This window comes from Cricetulus griseus (assembly GCF_003668045.3).
Source record: "Cricetulus griseus strain 17A/GY chromosome 1 unlocalized genomic scaffold, alternate assembly CriGri-PICRH-1.0 chr1_1, whole genome shotgun sequence".
NCBI classification, from domain to species: Eukaryota; Metazoa; Chordata; class Mammalia; order Rodentia; family Cricetidae; genus Cricetulus; species Cricetulus griseus.
This window is the reverse complement of record NW_023276807.1, coordinates 111,901,914-111,921,982: the sequence shown is the minus strand read 5'-3', so window position 1 is coordinate 111,921,982 and position 20,069 is coordinate 111,901,914. Positions and strand designations below refer to the sequence as shown.

At 41.1% G+C, this 20,069-nt stretch overlaps 1 protein-coding gene across 1 annotated transcript in view; it reads right to left on the bottom strand.

Moving 5' to 3' along the window:
- The window catches only part of Cpeb2 (cytoplasmic polyadenylation element binding protein 2), a 53,539-nt gene extending 36,394 nt beyond the window's left edge, over nucleotides 1-17,145 (bottom strand). The window contains 6 exon segments of the mRNA XM_035452639.1: nucleotides 5,879-5,969; nucleotides 12,188-12,277; nucleotides 13,021-13,311; nucleotides 15,500-15,898; nucleotides 15,900-16,592; nucleotides 16,594-17,145. Of these exon segments, the coding sequence (XP_035308530.1) occupies nucleotides 5,879-5,969; nucleotides 12,188-12,277; nucleotides 13,021-13,311; nucleotides 15,500-15,898; nucleotides 15,900-16,592; nucleotides 16,594-17,145 (2,116 nt within the window).
- Between the last annotated feature and the right edge of the window lie 2,924 nt (nucleotides 17,146-20,069).

Genomic DNA, 20,069 nt, shown 5'->3' with positions numbered 1-20,069 from the left:
AAGCCTGTCTGTTTTCTAATGAGAGATAGAAAGCTGGTGGATCTGGATGGGAGGGAAGGGAAGGTGGGGAAGAACTGGGGGGGTTAGAGGGAGGGGAAACCACAATCAGGATGTATTTTATGTGAGAAAAGAATCTATTTTCAATAAAAGGAAAAAAATTAAAAAGTCAAGATTAAAAAGGAAAGAAAGGGGGACATGAAAATCATAGGACATGGGCTCCGTAGGATGACAGTGACCACTGACAGCTACACAGGGCTATGGGGATACTTAAAATACATGAAATAAAATCATGTGATGGTAACCTGATGTATTTGCATGTATCAAAAAGCACTGTATAGTTACATAGATGCATTTTGAGATAAAAATATTTTGAAAGCTAATTTTATAATAACTGTGAACACAGAGTAGGGGAAATGTTAAGGATAGGTAAGCTATAGGACATGGACACATAATACTAGAAGCTTTAAAAAATACAGAAGCAACTAAATAGGGAATCAGCTAAAAGATGAAAAGACTCAAAGTGGCTACTTTGAAAAAGTAGGGATCAAAAAGTCAATGCCTGATAGGAAAAAGGAATTAATGAAGTAAGAGAAAAATATGATATCATAATTTTTCATAGAACAAATGGATGCATTTTAAAAATCACACAGCCTAAAAGCATAGAGAACACACCTTTAGTTTTTATTTTATAGGTTTTGGTTTTGAACTTTTGTGACAGGCTTCATATATAACCCAAAGGTGGCCTCAAACTCACAGGAATCCTCCTGCCTCCAGCTTTCTAAAAGGTGGGATTTATAGACCAGCTTCCTTGTTTTGTTTTTTAAGCATTTTAGTATAGAACCCAAAATGATTAAGGCTGGGAGTATTTTAGACACTGGATTTATTGTTGAATTTTAAAATATTTAATATATTTATACAATGCATTCTCTTGATATGGATATAAATCCACATGAAATGTTTTATACCTACAGTCTGAAGATAATTTTGCATAATATTTTTAATCATGTGTTTTGACTGTGACATATAAGGTAACATGAATTTTCTACTTGTGGCATCAAAATTTTGGATTTCTAACATATACATCTTAGTTTTGTCTATACGCTTTTGGAAGCTGTAAAAATTTTGGTTTCGGTAATCACAGGTGACTGCATTCCTTTGTCAGAGGGAATAAAGTAGAGCCTCATAGGGGGATGTCACAAAAATGATTCATATATTTATCACTGTATATTTTTTAGTTTGTAATTTATTTTGCTTTAACACATAAATGTAGTAAGCATTCTCATTTTTTTAAAATTATTTTAGAAATGTGCTCTAGGGGAGATGGCTTAGCGGCTAAGAGCAAGCAGGTTCAATTCCCATCACCAAAATGGTAGCTCACAACTGTCTGTAACTCTAGTTCCAAGGCATATGGTACCCTCACATAGACATACATGCAGGCAAAACACTAATGTACATAAAAATAACCTTAAAAAGAATTTAAAAATAATAATAAAATACAGAATTGTGGAGAGTGGATCTTACGTGTGCTTGAGAGCCTCTACCCACCCAGAAGTTCCTCAATTCTAGAATATGTTTTCTCACATATTCATCTTAGTTATTGTGTGGCTTTGGACTCTATTCCTTTCATAAGCCCAATGGGAGAGAAACAGAGGCAAAAATAGGAAGATAGCAAGAATCTGGTACCACACAAGCAATATTGAGAGCAGCTCTTATCTCTTGGAGTAGGCACCCTAATGTCAGCAGGGCTTCTTGCTTCTAAAGTCATAAACACAGGTGTTTATCAGTGAGGAATAAAACTGATACTAGGTAATAAAGACTTGGGTTCATAAATCCTTTGAAAAGCTTGTACTTTAGGATATTATTGGCATAAAATCCCATTCTAAGACCTTGTTTCTGTGTTTTCTTGAACTGTTCTGGGAACACTGGAAACATCATTGTGACCAGCTAAGACTGATCATCTCAAGAACTGTTAAACTGAATTTCTCCTTGTAGTCTTTCAGTCAACTTTTATGAGCTGGAATTCAATTTTTTACAGTTGGAGGGAAGGCACTATGTTTAAATCTTATACAGTAAGACCCTTTTTTAAAAACTGTTGGTGGCAGGAGGGAGGATGACTTAACACAGATCTGTCTTGTTCTTTTGTTTATAGGGGAATGAACCGACTCACACAAACATAAAAAAGATCATGGACTATTTTAAGTAGATATGCAAATATAAAATTGCAAAATTATGGAACTGTACTTGGCAAAGCATGACTTTCTTTAGCCACTTAAAATTCCACACTTATTCTTCCTCTGGAAAGAAGCAGTTGCCTAGAATCAAGTCAGCCATTAGAAATAGTGTCTGCAGAGAGAACACACTGCAGAAAGGACAAAGCAGTTCAGTCAGAGGCACTCAGACTGAGGAAAGCACATCCAGTGTGTTAGTTCTTCTGATTCCACAGTGAAGAAGAGCACATGCCTGACCACACTGAATCAGTGAGGCTATCACCAACAGTGTCATGTGGCCCTAAACAACATGCTGGGACCATTCTTTCAGTTCTTCAGAGGTGATAGATAATCTCATGTATGCTTTCTCATGTAATGACACTTCCTCCCAATACTTCATCATTGTTCTACTCCAGCTTCGTATCAGAATTTCCTTTATTTCACATATAAATTAGGAATAACTTTCCATTTACCATATTTCTAAACATCTTTCTCTCTGTAGTAGTTCCAACTTCTAAAGATATACGTATAGCTTTGGCTATATGGTCTGACTGTCTTTTCCCAGCTGGCTATACTTTCCACAGGGAAGGAGAACTTGACTTTCTTCACAGTGTATATCCTCACAGAGCACAGTCAGCAAAGGGTACAACGTTGGCACAGAAAGTTCCATGTTTGGCCACCACCATTTGCTATCTGTACATCTCCACCAAGAGCTTTCTGTTTGCTATACAAGACCATAAAATTCTTTTTAAACTCAGAGGTTGGTGCTGGAAAAGGTGAGTAACTAGAGCAAAGAATTTTATATGAATGTGGGGTGTGAGGTTGCTTCTATAAGCAAAGCCACTGAGTTTTTAGCCAGATCAGTAATGTTTACTCTTTCCATATTCTATACATCTACTCGACTATTTGCTCCCTGCTGATACCCACTGTGAATAGTTTATCTTTATGAGTGGAAGTAAATGTGAACTTATATATCTGCCTTTGACCTCTCCTTGTCTCTTCATATTTACTCTCATGAGCCATATAGTGGAAACATCAGTGATACTTCTAAGGCTAAGCTCTAGAACACTGAAGTGTTTGCACTGATATGTGCCATTCACTCTGGGCAGCAGGGGTAGGCAGACGTAGCACTAGCAGTCATGTTATAAGAAGGCTACACCAGGTCTGTGGAGTGGTCCATAGAGCAAAGAACTGAGGTTTTTTTCTTTCTTTTTTTCTTTTTTCCCAATAACTTTACACTAACTTTCCAACCATGTGGAATGGAATTCTCAACCCTAACCAAGATTTCAGACTGTAGGATTAACCAACTTGACTGCTACCTCATGAAACCCTTAGCCAGAAATAATCAAGTTGCTACTCAATTCTAACCTTTGGAAATTATATAAGGTAAATACTTATTGTTGTTGCTTTAACCTAAACTCTGAGTTATTTGTTTTGCAGCAATAGACAAGAAATAAAATCTCTAGTTAAAACAGAAAGAATGAGGAGCTCATTAAAAATTTTCACTCTCCTGTCTATTGGTAGATCTCATGAAGAAAGACAAAGCAAATAATGGTCTAAGAAGGCATTTAAAAGGATAAAAAAAGCATCTTGCTCCTATGAGAAATAGGTTGGCAGTTTGTGTATTAAACAGGGGGAAGGGTTTTTCTGAGATAGAAAGATAAGAGAAGACAAAGTTCTGCCCTGAAGATGAGGAAAACAAAGATGGGTACACAACAAACGCATTGGTTAACCCTGGCTGGCTCATTCTATTTGCCATCACCTTGCTTAGACAGATTGTATAGAGGTCCAGTATTCCCACCCCCATAAAAGTGTAATAATCAGAATGTGTGGAAAAAGCAAATATATCCCGGTAAAGCAGGAAGCAGTGGAATGAGCCAGCAAGAAAAAAAAGAGTTGGAGTGCTCAGGGAACAGTATCGATAGCTGTTACACAATGGCAGATGAGGTAGCCCTATTTCTTTATACTACATATAGATGTTCTCACAAATGTTCAGTTTTCTGTTTCCTTTTTTGCCATAATACATGTGGAAAATATAATCATCCAGTTAGAAATCGGTCAACATGGGGATTTATAAGTCACAGAAGGGTTAGGTTTTCCTTTCTATTTTAGAGCCAAAGTTAACTTTCTAACAAAAAGTATGAGTTTCTTGTAATTTTTAAATCATTACTCCTAGCATCACTCTGTTGCTTTATTTCCTTTCAGGTCTCCTTTCTATATTCCCTTCTACTTGTAAACTGCCTAGGCAAGAAAAACAGATAACGAGTAGTGTGTCAACAAACATTTTCTCTAGCATCTTCAAGAAGCCTCATTAAGAACGACCAGGAGAAATAAAAAATAAAAAAATAAAAAATAAAAAAAAGCTTTCATTAGCCACTGGTGATAGTGAGCTATCTTGACTTTACTTGCGCTAGAATGCCTATGAGTTTTCTTTCTAGAGAAGACAGAATCCAACACAAATTCTTAGCTGTAAGCTGCTAACAATCTTATTCTTTCTTGCATGTGTGAGTGGCCCTGAAATGGTGATCTTCCAGTCTCTGTCTCCTGAATGCTAGTATAGTCATATGCCACCACATCCAGTATAGATTGTATTCTGAAATGGAAGATCCAAGGTAAACAGTATTCACTATGATAAAGAACAAGACCGCATACAGATAGCCTAACAATATATTAGAGGCAAAAGTTCAACAACAAAACCCACAAGAAAACAAAAAGAACTCAACACATAACCTTATTAGTTTGAAGAATTGCTACCAGTGTGCATCAATCATTAATAACATACTCCTTAAAATCCTTAAAATAAGAGGATTAGAGAGTCAAAACCTATGTATAAAACCCAGCACCTGAGTAAGACTCAACATATGATTGCTGTTATCAACTCAGCTGCCAACAAAAACGTTTGGGAGTTTGTAGGGCAAAATTTTCTAAAAGAATTACATTTGTCAGATTAAAACTGGAGAATTTATAAAGAATTCTATAATTCTGATTCAATGAGAAGCTCTAAGCTAGAAACAGCAATTATTATTCTCATGAATTCATAATATACTGTGTTGTCTATTGATTTGTCAGTTTGAGACAAACTAGAATCATTTTGGAAGAGAGAATCAGTTGAGAATATGTATCCATAAAATTGATGATTGATATAAGAGGACCCAGCCTATTATTTGCAACCCTTGGGCAGGAGGGCCTAAATGGTTTAAGAAAGCAAGCTGAAAAAGCCACGGGAGAAGCAAGTAAGCAATGTTACTACAAGGTTTCTGCTTCTGTTCATGTCTCCAGGTTCCTGTCCTCATTTCCCTCCCTGATGGACTAAAAGCTCTAGGATGAAACAAACCTTTTTTTGTCCCAACCCTTTGCTCTTAGTTATGATGATTTATCACAGCAAAAGAAACCCTAACTAAGACACTGTGTGGCAATTAACTATTTATTGATGCTCCACGAGGCTAAAGTTTGGCTATATGTATAAGACGATACTCCTCTTTCCTCAAGGTGACACAATTGCAATATAAAGGACACTAATATAAAGGACAATGAGAGACAGAAAATACCACATAAGAAATAAGAATGTTAATGACATTTCTTCATGTATCAGTTAATTTATAAGTGCTAATTTTCCATAAGCAGATAAACCAACATATGATATGAAACTGAAGCTGTAAATTGCCACCTACCTTTGAGAGGATCATGCTCTGCTCTCATGATATCAATAAGGGAATTTTCCAGAGAGTGCATATTCAAGCTATCATACATTCTACTTCGATCCTGGAAGACAGAAAAAGAAAAGATATAAGATCTATGTAATTTTAAAGAAAAAGTTAAAAATCATAAAGTAATCTTTCTTACATAAAACAAGATACTTGATTAATATATTACTACTTAACTTGTATCCCAAGAAAACACTTATTTAAGTATCTTATCAACTACAATATCTCTTATCAAGGGACAACATTTTTAGCATATCTACCTCTAAAATATATAAAAATTAATGTAATTTCATTGGCAGTATTAACTGAATGCAGTGAAATAATCTACAAATACTATACACAGAAAACATTTTCAGTTGCTTCATATTTTAGGAAAACAGATATTAGCACTTGAAAAATAAGTATCTTGAGAAGAATTTAACAATTGCACCACACTTTAAACATCTATCATACACTTATAACTTGACTTAGTCATTGAGATTGCAAAACAATGAATGCATAAACATCCTATACACTAAAAATCAAATGTAGGACACTAATATCAGAACAAGGATGAATGCCTCACATATTTATATTCAAATCTCACTCTCCAAAGTGCTCCCACTTTTCATAATCCTCACTCTCTGAACTCCACTCCAAAAGAAGGCAAGCAGAAAGGAGGTGGTACTTCAATTCACATTCCCTTTCCCAACTCTGAGAACTGCCTTCTGTGTTAACAGTGGCCTTTTTTTTTTTTTCTCTGAAAGCACAATCCCCTTGCTTATTAGAAGACATTTAGTTCTTTATTGCCTAAGATTCATACTATATTCTACTCAATACAAACTCAATGACTATGCAATGATACTTATGGAAAACTAGCCAAAAAAGCTATGGTCCATGCCCGCCACAGAGGCTGAAGTCTTTTCTCAAAATATGTTAATGCCATCTCCACCCATCTGTTGTATGCACGAATGTACAAATTTGTGTACATGTGGAGGAAGTAGGATCGGCCATCTTAAATTCTCAAGATGATTAGCACAGGAAAGAAGAAAACAATCAGAAAAGTAAACCAACAATTTCCACAGACAACCTGGATCCAGGTGTTCCAAGTCAAACCAGAAGTCTCTAGCATCATATGTACCCATAGATATTTACATATATTATTTCCTTAAGAAAAGTAGCCTTCATGATTTCCCAAAGGGACCAACAACCCAGAAAAACATTCAAAACTAGGTCTTTAGAGAGCTAAAGAAAAACAAAAGGGTTGTTTATTTATTCCTCTTTGATGTTTAATTGGGGCTGTATGCTTTTTAAAGCTAGGGGCCAGGATCACCATTGTAGACTAAACAAGGTGCTATCAAGGAATTAGGAAGAGTGAGAGTAGTAACACTGAAAGATGCAAAGCTACTAGAGAGGAGGCTGTTGTTCCAATTCAACACCAACTACCTACACAAGTCAAATTTACTGACTTTTAAGTGAAAGATCCTAAACAAACAACATACCCATCTATAATGCTCTTCAGTATAACAAGTAAATTTGGTAGGAGAGACAAAGAGAAACAGTGAAATGAAGCAGTGCTTCCCAAACTCAACATGCTTCAGAACCATGTGAAAAGCAGGTTAATACACCGATGGCACACCTTAACTGTGTCTGATTCAGTAGCTGCTAGGTGGACAGTGAAGCCACTGTCCAGCACATTATGAACAGCACTAAGATTTGTAATCTTCTACACCACAGAACCTCTTTATATTCTAGCTCTGTCTTCTACAAAATAACCAAGTCAGACTAGACAGTTACCATAGGCCACTTGAAATCATAGAAGAGCTAAAGTACTGTTACAATAAATGACATAAAATGGAAGCAAGGAGAGGATGGTGTTCGTACAAACAACACCTACATATCTACTAATGTCGCCATTTCTACCATCTCCATTTCTACTCTACAGTGTGCACATTGCCTGGATTCTCCCACTAAACTTCTCAAATAATTAATGCTAAGGACCTTCTAATCACACACAACTAGCTTTCAGATGTCTGTTAAATGAATATTCTATCACTACCCTAAAATCTCACACAAAGACTATTATTAAATGGTAATTACAAAATACTAAATCTTAGAATCCTCTAAAGAATCTGCTAATTGACTAAACTGGAACAAGTATCAGATATTAAAATAGCTTTGCTATCAAATGAATTTTTAGCTACTGAATGGAAGACTATTGTAATATTCTAGTTCTTAAGTCTATTTAAAATAGGATTAATACATAAAATGTCAAAAAAGTCTTTATATAAGTACTTAAAATATTTTATGTTCTATACCCTAAATATTTAGAAGAAAACATGCTACAGGTCAGAACTATCTTTTCTTTTTTTTTTTGTTTTTGTTTTTGTTTTTTTTTTTCGAGACAGGGTTTGGAGCCTATCCTGGCACTCACTCTGGAGACTCACAGAGATCTGCCTGCCTCTGCCACCTGAGTGCTGGGATCAAAGGTGTGGGCCACCAACACCTGGCAGAACTATCTTTTCAAGACAACAGTTTAAAACAAATTGTATCTAATGATTTATATTTGGCTATAAAACAAATACGTGTTCTTCTAAAGTAAGGATAGGAATATACTCATCTAAACTGTTATCAGTTTAAAACTATAAGGAAGACTTGAGACAATTTAGAAATAAAGATGAACATAATAGTCCTGATACACTAACAAATACAGAAAAACTCATAGCAATGTACCTTATATTTACTATCCTATGGCTACTTGAAAATTACTAAGACGGTTCAGAAAAATCAAACTGAGGAAAAGTTCATATCCAACCTACTTTAAAATAGTAAAGCCATCAGTTAAGTGGAGTTTTACAAAAATAAGATGGTAAGAATCCTATAGTGACAAGAAAAAAATAGAACAAATAGAAAATGCACAGTAGCCTCTGAAAGTCTGTTTATGTTACTATTTTCTTTACCCATATATTACCCATAAATACGTATGAGAAGAAAAGGGTAGGCAAATGATATTTCAAAAGCATTTAAAGAACTGAGGCTAAGACACTAAATACCCAGGAAAAGCACCTACTGCTCAAATAAAAGAGCATTCTTCACTTTTACACTCCCTAGGTTTCTTAAGTTCAGGCTCCTTGAAGCTTAGGTACATCACTTTGTATCAGTTTGGATGTTTGATTGATATTAGAAAATATCTTCAATTAATTCAAGGTAGTTTCCATGATATATACAGCAAATATCCAGCACTGAAAACACTGAAAACTGCCCAGCAAGTAGCAGACCAATGTGTATTGATTGGTTTCTCAGGGCGTAGTGTAGAAGTGCCACATACAAAAAGTAAGTGATAAACAACCAAGTTAAAAGGGAATTTACATTGATTTAGAACATCTAAGTATTCTTGAATAAACATACTGTCTTTTTTTTTTTAATGTCCCATGGAAAATTCTATTTCGAGGAAATCAATAAATAATAGTTTTGAGCATGATTTCTTACTAAATACTAAAAGCATTTTTAAATTAATAAAATTTGGCCATATCTAATATAGTTTCAGTTCTCAGGAGACAGGCAGGGACATTCCAAAGTGAGATCAGCCTCAGCTATAAAGTAAGATCCAATTCTCAAAAGCAAAGAAAAAAACAAAACAGAAAATGCAGCTTATGAGAATTAGTAGGAATGTCTAATGAGGGGCTGGGCAGGTAGCTTGTTGGTAAGGTGGTTGCCTCACAAGTACGGGGTGGAGAGCTCTTGTAATCCAGGGAGACTCACTGGCTAGTCAGCCTAGCTTTTGCCTAATTGGTGAGCTTCAGGCCAATGAAAGACCCTGTCTCAAAGGAGGTGGATAGCAATCCTGAGAGATGACACCTCATCATCTTCATCTCCACATGCTCATACACCTGGCTCACAGATGCGTACACCACATGCATTTTAAAAACCTGATATTTTTAAAGTCAGGAACGTGCACAATTCACATGTGCTTTTAAAATGTTTTAAATTTGAAGTTTTTCCATAAAAAATATTGAAATTAAAGAAACAAAATTTTATTTGAAACAAATGAAATAAATTAATCTATGAAATTTTTTTTCAATTAAAGAATTTGATTAAGTGTCCAGATCTTTGGTGTAGGTCATGCCTGAAGTATCCTGAATGGAGATGTTAGCTCTGTAATTTTATTATTGTAGACCTGATTCATTTCAAGCTAAAGGAAATACAAACAATGAACTAAAGTCAAAGTTAAATGGTTTAAAATACTTGCTAACAAAAATTACTAATTAAAATTTACAGGATCACAAAATTAAAATCTCAAGCTATTTAAATGGTTAAGCATTTAAAGTATTTCAATTTTGCCAAATATTCTATATTTTATGATACCAGTGCCAGTTTATAGCTGCTGTTGTGTTTTAAAGAACTCTAAATACCATAGGGTTTTATGGAAAGATGGAAACAGGAACAGAATGTATAATAAAGACCATCTGAGTACTTAAAGAAGGCAATAATAGGATCATATATACTTGCAATGTCTTATTTTAAGACTTTAGTCTCCTCTCCCCCACAGGTCCTAAACCCCTTATATATAAAAAAAACAAAAAAACAAAAAAAAACAAAAACTAAAAAAACACACAGACTGCGGGACCAGAGGACTATGAGACCAGGGAGAAATAGAAAAGGCCAAACAGATCAAAAATGTGTAAGGCCTGGCCTGCAAAGGTTTTACATGACGTTCGTTGTTCGAGACTCTTCTTTATAGATGGGGCTATGACCTAGAGAAGAAGACGACTCTGGTTTTGGAATGTCTTGCCTTCCAGGTCAGTTCAATTTCCATAGCCTATTTTTATCCATCATCACATCACACTTCTGTACAAATACTAATTACTCAGCAGTTTATTAGAAAGTATATCCTTAAGAGCCAAAATGCAAAAGAAAAGTCTAGCTAAAATCCTAAGTTATAAAATGGTCAAAGGTACAGTAGCTTTGAAGTTTAGGAAGGCTAAAGCATTGTACTCCGTCAGTCCCAGAACTGAGTCATAAAATCCCCCTTTCACCATCACCACTATCTACTCTAGTGACAAGAGCTCAATGGAACACTTCAAGCCCTATCTCCCCGTCCACACACTCATAAAGGCTGTATGTCATACACAGAACCCACTGCTTTTGTACTTACACTTACTCTTTACTCTCTGAAAATATTTCCCTTTTCACCTTCAAAATAACTACAATCATTTTTCTATCCCAGCCTAGCCACTTTTGAGAAATCATGGATTCAGTTTGAACAATTGTGACAGTGCTACCATAATACAAGTAAACTGGAGCAAAGTGGAAAAGAGAATAGAAACAGATGAGTGGGAAGCTTATATTAACAAAATAAGCTGAAAAACACAAGATAACTACCCATTTTTACGCTGAGATCCCTGTCTAAAAAAATAGCTAATGACTGATTACTCAAGTCAGTGCTAGTCCTCCAAATTAGGATGCTATTCATAAAATGTTTTGTTATTAATCTGTCTACACAGTCTTTGTAAAAATCAGTTCATGTTGATAAATTACTTGAGGAAGTGCCTTAGCTTTGAATTATACAGCTCCACTCACTTAACTTACAAAATCTCAAAACGAAGATCAAACTTGGAATCTATAAGAAAAGCTTCATATATAAGGACTGAGGTTTTTATGTCCTCATATAATAATCCTCATGACCTGGTACCAGTATACATTCAATTCAGTCTGCAGAAAGATAGACAGCATTTTTAAATCATAAAGATCTTGAAGGTAACTTGTAGGCTATAAGCAATAATAAAATTTAGAATAAAGATACTATACCACAAAAGTATTTTTATAAAGGTAAAAACACTAAATTAAAACTGGAGCTATTTAGAGATATATCACAAAACAAATGCATCAGACCTCATGACAAACATTTACTGGGAGATATTTCTTAAAACATGAAATGTAAAGCTGGATGTTAAATACACTTACAAGTTTGTATTTTAATTGTAGATAATTCTGAAAGGAAGACAGTATCTGTTTAGTTTGACTGATGTTTAAAGTCAGGTGCTCTTGGATACATAATTAATTCATTGTAATCAAAACCAATTTTTTATGATTTTAAAATATGACTACAAATCTTTTACATTTGAAAATAAATGAATTAAGAATTTAAATCAAGAGATGTTTAAAAAGTAAATTGTTTTAATAATCTCTGGCATATGCTTACATGGCATAATTGAAAAGCAAATGATCACTGGTATTTATAATGTAAATACTAAACTCCTAGCCAGGACCCTGAGAAGCACACACTGTGCAGCCTACCTGGTCTATTCTGGATGTTCCGGCTGCAGTGCACCAACTATCTTGGAGTGAATCTGAGCCCCAAGCTGGCAACTGCAAACTAGATCTCACCTTCAATAGCATAGAAGTTTGCATCAGAAATGAGCAGTTCTCTTCCCCATCCCACCCAAGAAAAAACAAAAACAAAAACAAAAAACAAAAAGAAACAAAAAACAATCAAAGTTCTTTCTATCTTAATTTTTGTTCCATCCTCCAAAGGTTTTGAGGAAAATTAAAGCTCATTTGCAAGTGTGACAAAATATTAAAAGGCCTGGAAAAAATGATCTCCATTAATATTAGGCCATATGTAGTGGGGAAAATTACATACATATGTACATATGTATATATTTATAGTCACTGAACCAGAGGAGGCAATTTGAATCAGAGTTAGAGTCAATATTATTGTGCACAATCACAGCTGTATTAAGAACATTCTAATATGTAAACAGCTGATCACAGAAAAACTTATGTACAACTACAGTTACAAAATGTTTTAGCTTATCAGAAAAACAAATTGTGGTTTTTTATTAAGAAATAACTAGCTTAGGCATTTTTCAGGAACTGCCACTTAAAAGGCTTTACTCTGTATAGAAGAAACTTTTTTTTTAATGTTTGGAAGCTTATTTCCATTCATTGTGTGTTTACAGAGAAATTCTTACAAGTGTTTTCTCTGTGTTTTACCCTTTAATAATTAACTGATATGCTTAAATTGTATCTTTAATCCTGTTAATCTTCCTATACTGCCACTGCTGCCTCCACCACCCCAACTTCCTATTTTGAAAGATAAGCATTAGAAAAAAAGGACATTTACATACCATTCTTACCTGTAATGGTAAGAGTGTGTTACTATTGTTGTCTGTCCTGAACACATTATCTTCAATCCAAGACTTTGGAGTCAGTGATGGAGTAGAGCGAGTAAATTTCGGTGGTGCTATAACATTACCAGAAAATGGTTTCTTCAGTGGAGATATCTGATTCATAGTCCCTGGGATTCCCATGTTTCCACTTCTACGGTGATCTCTGCCATGCATCGCTCCCCAGGACATGCTTGCAGTGCCCCAACCACTGCTCTGATGGTTGCTCCAAGGAGATTGTTTCAGAAGAGGCTGAGGAAAACACATCTATTTAAATTACAGGCCTTGGAGAGCTTATAATTCAAATTCAAAATTTTAGAACTAAGCTAAGAATTTAATGTGACCATTAAAAAGTGAAACACAAAAGCCAACAGAGTATTTCCTAAGCGGCTTACAAAAGAAGTCTTGGAATCTTCCTGTTTGAGATCCTATTTACTCACCGTTAGGGACATTTTCATTCTCCTATCTACTGTAAACAGTGATGTCTCATGACAGTTACAAAAATACTCTTTAAAGCTGAAGTTAACTTTGAAGAACCCGAAAGCAACTATCTTCTAACTAGTTAAATTAGTATTAGTTAAATGGTCTTAATCATTTCAGCTATGGGAGCAAAACTTTTAGTTAGCTGTTAGGCTTCCCTAACAGCTTGGGCAATTCTGAAAAAACAGAGACAGAGCAGAGATTGAAGATGCCTTTAAGGACAGACAGATCAGTACAGGAAGAAATTCATTTTCCTGAACTGTTAATTCAACTTTTAAGTTATTTTATTCCCATTTTCTTTCAATATTTTTTATTTCAGTTAATTATCCTGGAATTGCTAAAGCAATTATCTGATGCTACCCATAGGTGGATCCACTGAGATATACAATAAACAACCACTGGCTTTGCTTATTCTTAATCTTAATGCAAGTCTCTGTTAAATTCATTGACATTCAAAAGCAAAATTATATTCCAATCTAGAACCCATGGTAAGGAAAGTCATTTAATCAAAAAATGGAATTGTGAATTGCTAGTATTTCACTATCAATAAGCTAAAACTAATAATTTTTCTGCTAAGATTTAGACGGTGGAAATATAGAGCATGCCATTTCTAAAACTCAATAAATATGGTAATCCTAAAATTAAAATCTATCAAGAATAACTTAAAAATGTGACATCCAGTACCTATAGATGCTACTACAGGATTTTAAATGCTAATTTAATCATGAAGATATATAGTCTTCCCCTTCCACATAGTTGCAAAGCACAGTAAGGAGTCACGGCAGAATTATCCCATGCACTAGGGCCTTATTTTGCCTACTAAATGACTCACAGTTCAAAGTTCTTTTCCAGTGACCTAAAATTCCATATGAAAGCCAAGTGAACTCTTACACTTTGAGGTAAGACCCATTTCTTTTTGTTTACTGGCGAATATTGCAGTTAAATATGAATCATGACATACATCCCGATAACATTCTATTTTGACTTTGGGAATTCAAAATTACCTATAAATTTCCGTGGCAAACTTCCAGTTAAAAACCGAAGAGTCTGACACACACAAGAGTGTTGCTCAAGATCACATAAACCATGGAAATGGCGTATTGCTTCAAAAGTCGGTATTTTCCTTCCTCATAGGTCACATCCCCCATTCTTGGGGAGAAAACATCGATTCAACAAAACTGCTAACTTCCACTTGGGTTCATTTTGATAAACTGTTAGCTGATCGATACTTTGGTTAATTTAAACAGCATTCATTTTTGAAAACTTTGTTCAACAGAAAAGTTTGAGAAGTAAGAACCAGTTAAGGTCAAATTCTGGTTCCATGACAGTCTAATCTTGACATTAGACTTTGAATTTTCACCATAATAAATGCTAACTCCATTAAATAGCCACAAAACTCTCAACATCAATGAATTCAGCGGCCACCCAAAATGTGCATTGGGCCGGGGTGTGGGGGAGCTATAACAGAAAAGATCCCCAGTCAGTAAGGGCACAGACTATCGAAGAGCCTGCCTGGGTGACATTTCCTAATGCCAGATACCCCATGATCCCGGTACACACCCCATGTAGAGACGTCTAGAAAGAAACACATTATTCCTAGATCCAAGGGTGGATGAGACCAAGTACTGAAAAGCAGACCCCAAGAATACCCCAGCCCCGCAGCCGCCAGCCTCGCAACGCCTGACAGTTCCTGCCTGCCTGTGACAGTCCCGGGGTGCTGCTGCAGGTGCCGCCTCGGCTTCCCTACAGCTGCACCGAACAAACTCCAGAAGGGAACAGCCTCCACTCAGGTCCCCTCGGGGCACGCCAGGGAAGGAGCAGCCCCAGCCTGTTTCCCTCCGCCTGCCCGCCCGCCCGCCCGAGCGCACTGCCCCGACCCGGGGTGCGCAGCCATGCCCTGGCGCAGGGCGCTAGAGGGGGCGACGGGCTCCTGTCCCCACCGCCTCCCGCTGCATCGTACCTGGTGGTGGTTGTACGAGTTCCTCTGCTGCAGGAAGGCGGCTGCGGCCGCCTGGTGCTGCTGCTGCAGCTGCGGGCTGACGGGCGACCTCCGGCTCTGCGGCTGCTGCGGTGCCGCCGGCGGCGGCTGCTGTTGAGGTAAATTCATGGCGGGCGGCGCGGGCACCGTGGGCGCCGAGAAACGGGCGCCAAAGCCACCGCCGCCACCGCCGCCGGCGGCCGGCCGCACGCTGAGCCCCGCGCAGCCGTGCGGCGACACCGGCGAGAAACTCGGGAAGAAGGCCGGGTTGATGGACGACGGCAGCCCGGGGTAGAAGCCGTTCTCGGAGTCCGGGCTGGGCGGCGGCATGGCGCTCAGAGAGCCGCCCGCGCCTCCGCCGCCGCCGCCGCCCGGGGTGGCGGGTCGAGGAGCCCGGGGGCTGTGGCTGCGGCGGCTGCTGGGGCGGCTGCGGCGGCTGCTGGGGTGGCTGCTGCTGGGGCGCCGGCGGAGGCTGGGGCGGCGGCGGCGATGCGGTCTGCACCGACCAGGGGGTGCCGAAACCCGGCAGCGGCGGCGGAGACGCAGAGCCGCCTCCCCCTCCGCCTCCGGGGGGTCCCCCGCCCCCGCCGCCGCCCGGGTGCGGCAGGTCCGGGCTCTGCAGGCTGCTGAAGGCGCTGGTGCCGAGCGCCGCGCCGGGCAGGAGGGTGCTGGGGCTGTTGAGCAGTGGGTGGTTGGGCGACTCCATGGAGCCCGGCGCGGGGTTCACCGGCGGCGTCGAGGGGGGCAAGCCTGCATTGGGGGGCTCGGCGGCGCTGCCCTCGCCCGCGGCCGGGGTCTGGCGAGGGCTTCCCGCGCCTCCGTGGCGGCGCCGCGGGGCTGCGGGCGGCGAGGGTGGAGCTGCGGGAGCGGGGGCAGGTCGGCCGGGGTGCTGCCGCGGGGTGAAGTCCTGCGGCGGGAGGTGCTGCGTGTGCGGGAGGCTGAACGGCTGCGGGCGCTGGGCGAGCGGCGCCGACTGCAGGAGCGGCCCGGGCGGTGGCGGCGGCGTTGGCGGCGGCGAGCTGAAGCGACCGGGGCAGTGGAGCGGCGGCGGCGGCGGCGGCTGCTTCGCGTCCGGGAGGGTGGGGACGGTGTGGCGGGCTCAACTCTTTCCTCTTCTGGCTGCTCAGCTGCTGCTGCTGCCGCTTACTGAAGTCCTGCGGGGAGGAGGTGCGGCAGCAGCAGCAGGAGGAGGCGGAGGAGGAGGAGGGGTGGTGCAGACTCGGTTTGAAGTCCTGGGAGGGGAGGAGGTGGGTCACACCCGCGTTCGTGCCGCCGCCGGGGTGGTGGCTGGGGAGTTGCTCCGCGGCCGCCGCCCCCGAGAGCGGCCTCGCCGGCTGCTGTGTCAGCCCGAGCAGCAGCTCATCCTGCACGGCCTGCTGATGCGCCACGAGCGGGGAGGAAGAGGAAGCTGCGGCCGAGGTGGCCGCGCCGCCGCCCGAGGGGATGGCGAAGGGGGAGGCGGCCTCCGAGAAGCCGGTGACAGGCAACGGCGGTGGCGACAGCGGCCCGAAGGGCGTGGCGGACGGCCCGGCGGCGAAGGGCCGGTACGAGCCGCCGCCGGGCGAGGACCGGGGGCTGCCGCTGCGCAGCAAGGCAGTGTGCAGCACCCCGAACCCGAAGTCCCGCATTTATCAGGCCGGCGGCCACGGCAGGAGACGCACCCCGTCCCCTGCCCCGCCTAGGAAGCCCCGGGAGCCGTCGCGGCGCGGCCGTGGTGGAAGGAGGGGGGGTCAGTGGGAAAGGGACACTGTGACTGAGCCGGGGCACCGACTTGGGCCCCGCCGCCCCTCACGGAGGCCACCGCCGCCTCCCGGAACCGGCTCCGGCACCGCCGCTGCCTCGGCCGCCGCCGCCCTCGCCGCTTAAGAACCCCGGAACGTGCGTCAGCAGCCACCTCACAATCGCCCCGCCCCCGGCCGCGCGCCCCTGGCACGCGCGAGCGCGCCGTCGCCAGCCTCGCCCCGCCCTGCCCCTCATTAGCATGCGTTGTGCAGGTTGCGAGGTGGCGGGCGCGCGCAGCGCGTCGCTCAGGCCTGGACCTTGCCAAGAGCGGAATAGGAGAAAAGGCCGGTTGAAGTTGAAGAGGAGGCTAGCGGGGCTCGAGCGCGCGCCTGCGCACGAAAGCGAGCACGCGCGGGCGTTGTGGACGGTTCCTGGGCAACCGCCCCTCCTGCTCCGGTAGCACGCGCCCCCTCCTCAGGTCCCGCCCTTTCCCAGCCCCTGGGGTCACGTGAGAGGCCGCTGTCCTCCCCCCCCTGTCCCCCGACCTCCTCTTAGGACTAGGGAGCTCTTAGGAGTAGGGAGCTCTGTTGCAGGAATCTGGAAAGGTTCCGTGCTTTGTGTGTTCTGGTGCAACCGGCGCGAGCTGTCACCGACCCCTGCCGCCGCGGGAAGGAGTTATTTTTTTTGCAGAGTAAAAGCACCAGCGCCCCGTGTAGCAAACGTGTTCACATCATCAAGGGGAACAAAGTCTGGGGCTGAGCACACGCCTGCACCGAGTAGGTTCCGAGGCCAGCTCCCAGCCCCGCTGCAGCATGCCTTGGGTGCGCTGTCACTGAGACCAGGGTGTTCCTGGACTCCTCTACAAGTTCATTCTGGCGTCCCTCCCTGCTTCCCCCCAGAGACTCGAATCAGAACATTTCCGAAGCTTTATTAATTTCCAAGGGAAAAGATTTCTCACATCAGGGGGGAAAGGAGGTTGTGACTCAGCAGCGGACTTGTTGAGGCTTGCAAAATGGAAGAGAAAAGAGCTTTCCATGTCAAGCTCTGAGGAGCGCTGGAAGGGGACTTAATCCTGAGTAATTCCTTTACGCAGGAACATTTTACATAGAGAAAAACATACTTAACTGTAGGTCAATAATAACGGATCCACACAACGCAATAAAGTAAGAATTGTGTATTATTTTTCAAGTTTCTTGATGCTTAGAAAAGTGAAACTAGTGAATGAATTCCAGAAATACAGACTAGCCGGGCGTTGGTGGCACACGCCTTTAATCCCAGCACTCGGGAGGCAGAGGTAGGTGGATATCTGTGAGTTCAAGGCCAGCCTGATCTCCAGAGGGAGTGCCAGGATAGGCTCCAAAGCTACACAGAGAAACCCTGTCTCGAAAAACAAAACAACAAAAACAAAAAGCAAACAAAAAAACAGAAATACAGACTAATCGCAAGCGTATACAGGTTGATTCAGAGTGGATTTATAATTTACCATCCTTTAAGGATGAAGAGAAACTGTTCGTCTTTCTGAATCCTCATTCTCTCTCTTGCTTCCTCATCTTGTCTCAAATATATGTAAGTCAAATATGCAGTTGACCACAGCATTGCAAAAAGAAAATGCCTTATTTATAATGGTGTAATATACTATTAAACTAACTTTCCCAAAAACATATTTTGTAGAATCATAAATGCTTCAGAAATTAGCCTGGTAAACAGTTGTTTGAAGTTAATCTCAAGGTCCTATTTAACAACCAAAGTGAATATGAATCTGGAGACATGCTTCCTTTAAATTACAATAGGAGAAAACCTGCATACTGAAAGTATATAAATAAATGTCAATGAGGCTTGCGCTTGTCATCCCAGGAGGATGGAGCAGAAGGATTGCTGAGAGGTCAAGGTAAGTCCCAGATCAGTCTGCTGAACACCCCCCACTCAGGTCTATTTCTAACTCGTCTATTGAAAGATTCTAGATATTGTTAATATATTTTATACGGATAAAATATAAAGTGAGCAACTAGGGCCAATGAAATCTTAAGAACAGATGTGGTTTAAACATAGGCATCCCTTAGCTGGACCCTCTAAGAGCAGAGCGAGTGCTTACTAATTCTGTATGGTGCCCTTCTGCACCAGGGTTTGAACACAAAACAACACAAGATTTCTTAGTGCTCTAAGTGCAGGGGATTGTTTTAAAGGACAGAAGGCCTCTGAATGGGCAAGGGCCATCACGTTTATTATTATTCATGAGGTCAAATCTCATTTTCAATACAACAAATTCTAAATCCTATAGGCCTTGTTCTCCACTCACTAATTTAATACCTCGGAGAGTGTTGTAAAGGGCCCATTTTTCATAGAAGGAAAAGTTACTTTCTGACATCTAAAGCTTTCAAGCTACCGAGTGTGTGTGTGTGAAAATGTTCAGAGAGAAAAGTTTCCTGTAATGTTTAGGTGGGTGATTGTGGTGGTGGGCAAGGGCTTGTGGCCTTACAACAGTTCCAAACTCAGACTGCATGAGTCTATGCTTTGATCTAGTAAGGTTTTCTGGAGTGTGTTGACAGGTAGGGTAGATGAGGACCTGTGATCTGTTAGTAAGTTCTAACCCTAAATAGTATGGTCCACATTATGATCTTGCTTTCTTCTGAAAATATGTTTACTTTGTAGCCATTAATTAAGGGGGCAGATTCAGACTAGACTAAGAGTAGATATTATAAGCGGCCATCGTCTATGGATGTATATGACTCTGTATATGACTCATTCTCTGTTAGTTAAATATAATTTTCACTTTTTGGTATCTCAAATGTATGTAAATCAAAATAAGCAGTTCATTCATTCACTCCCACCA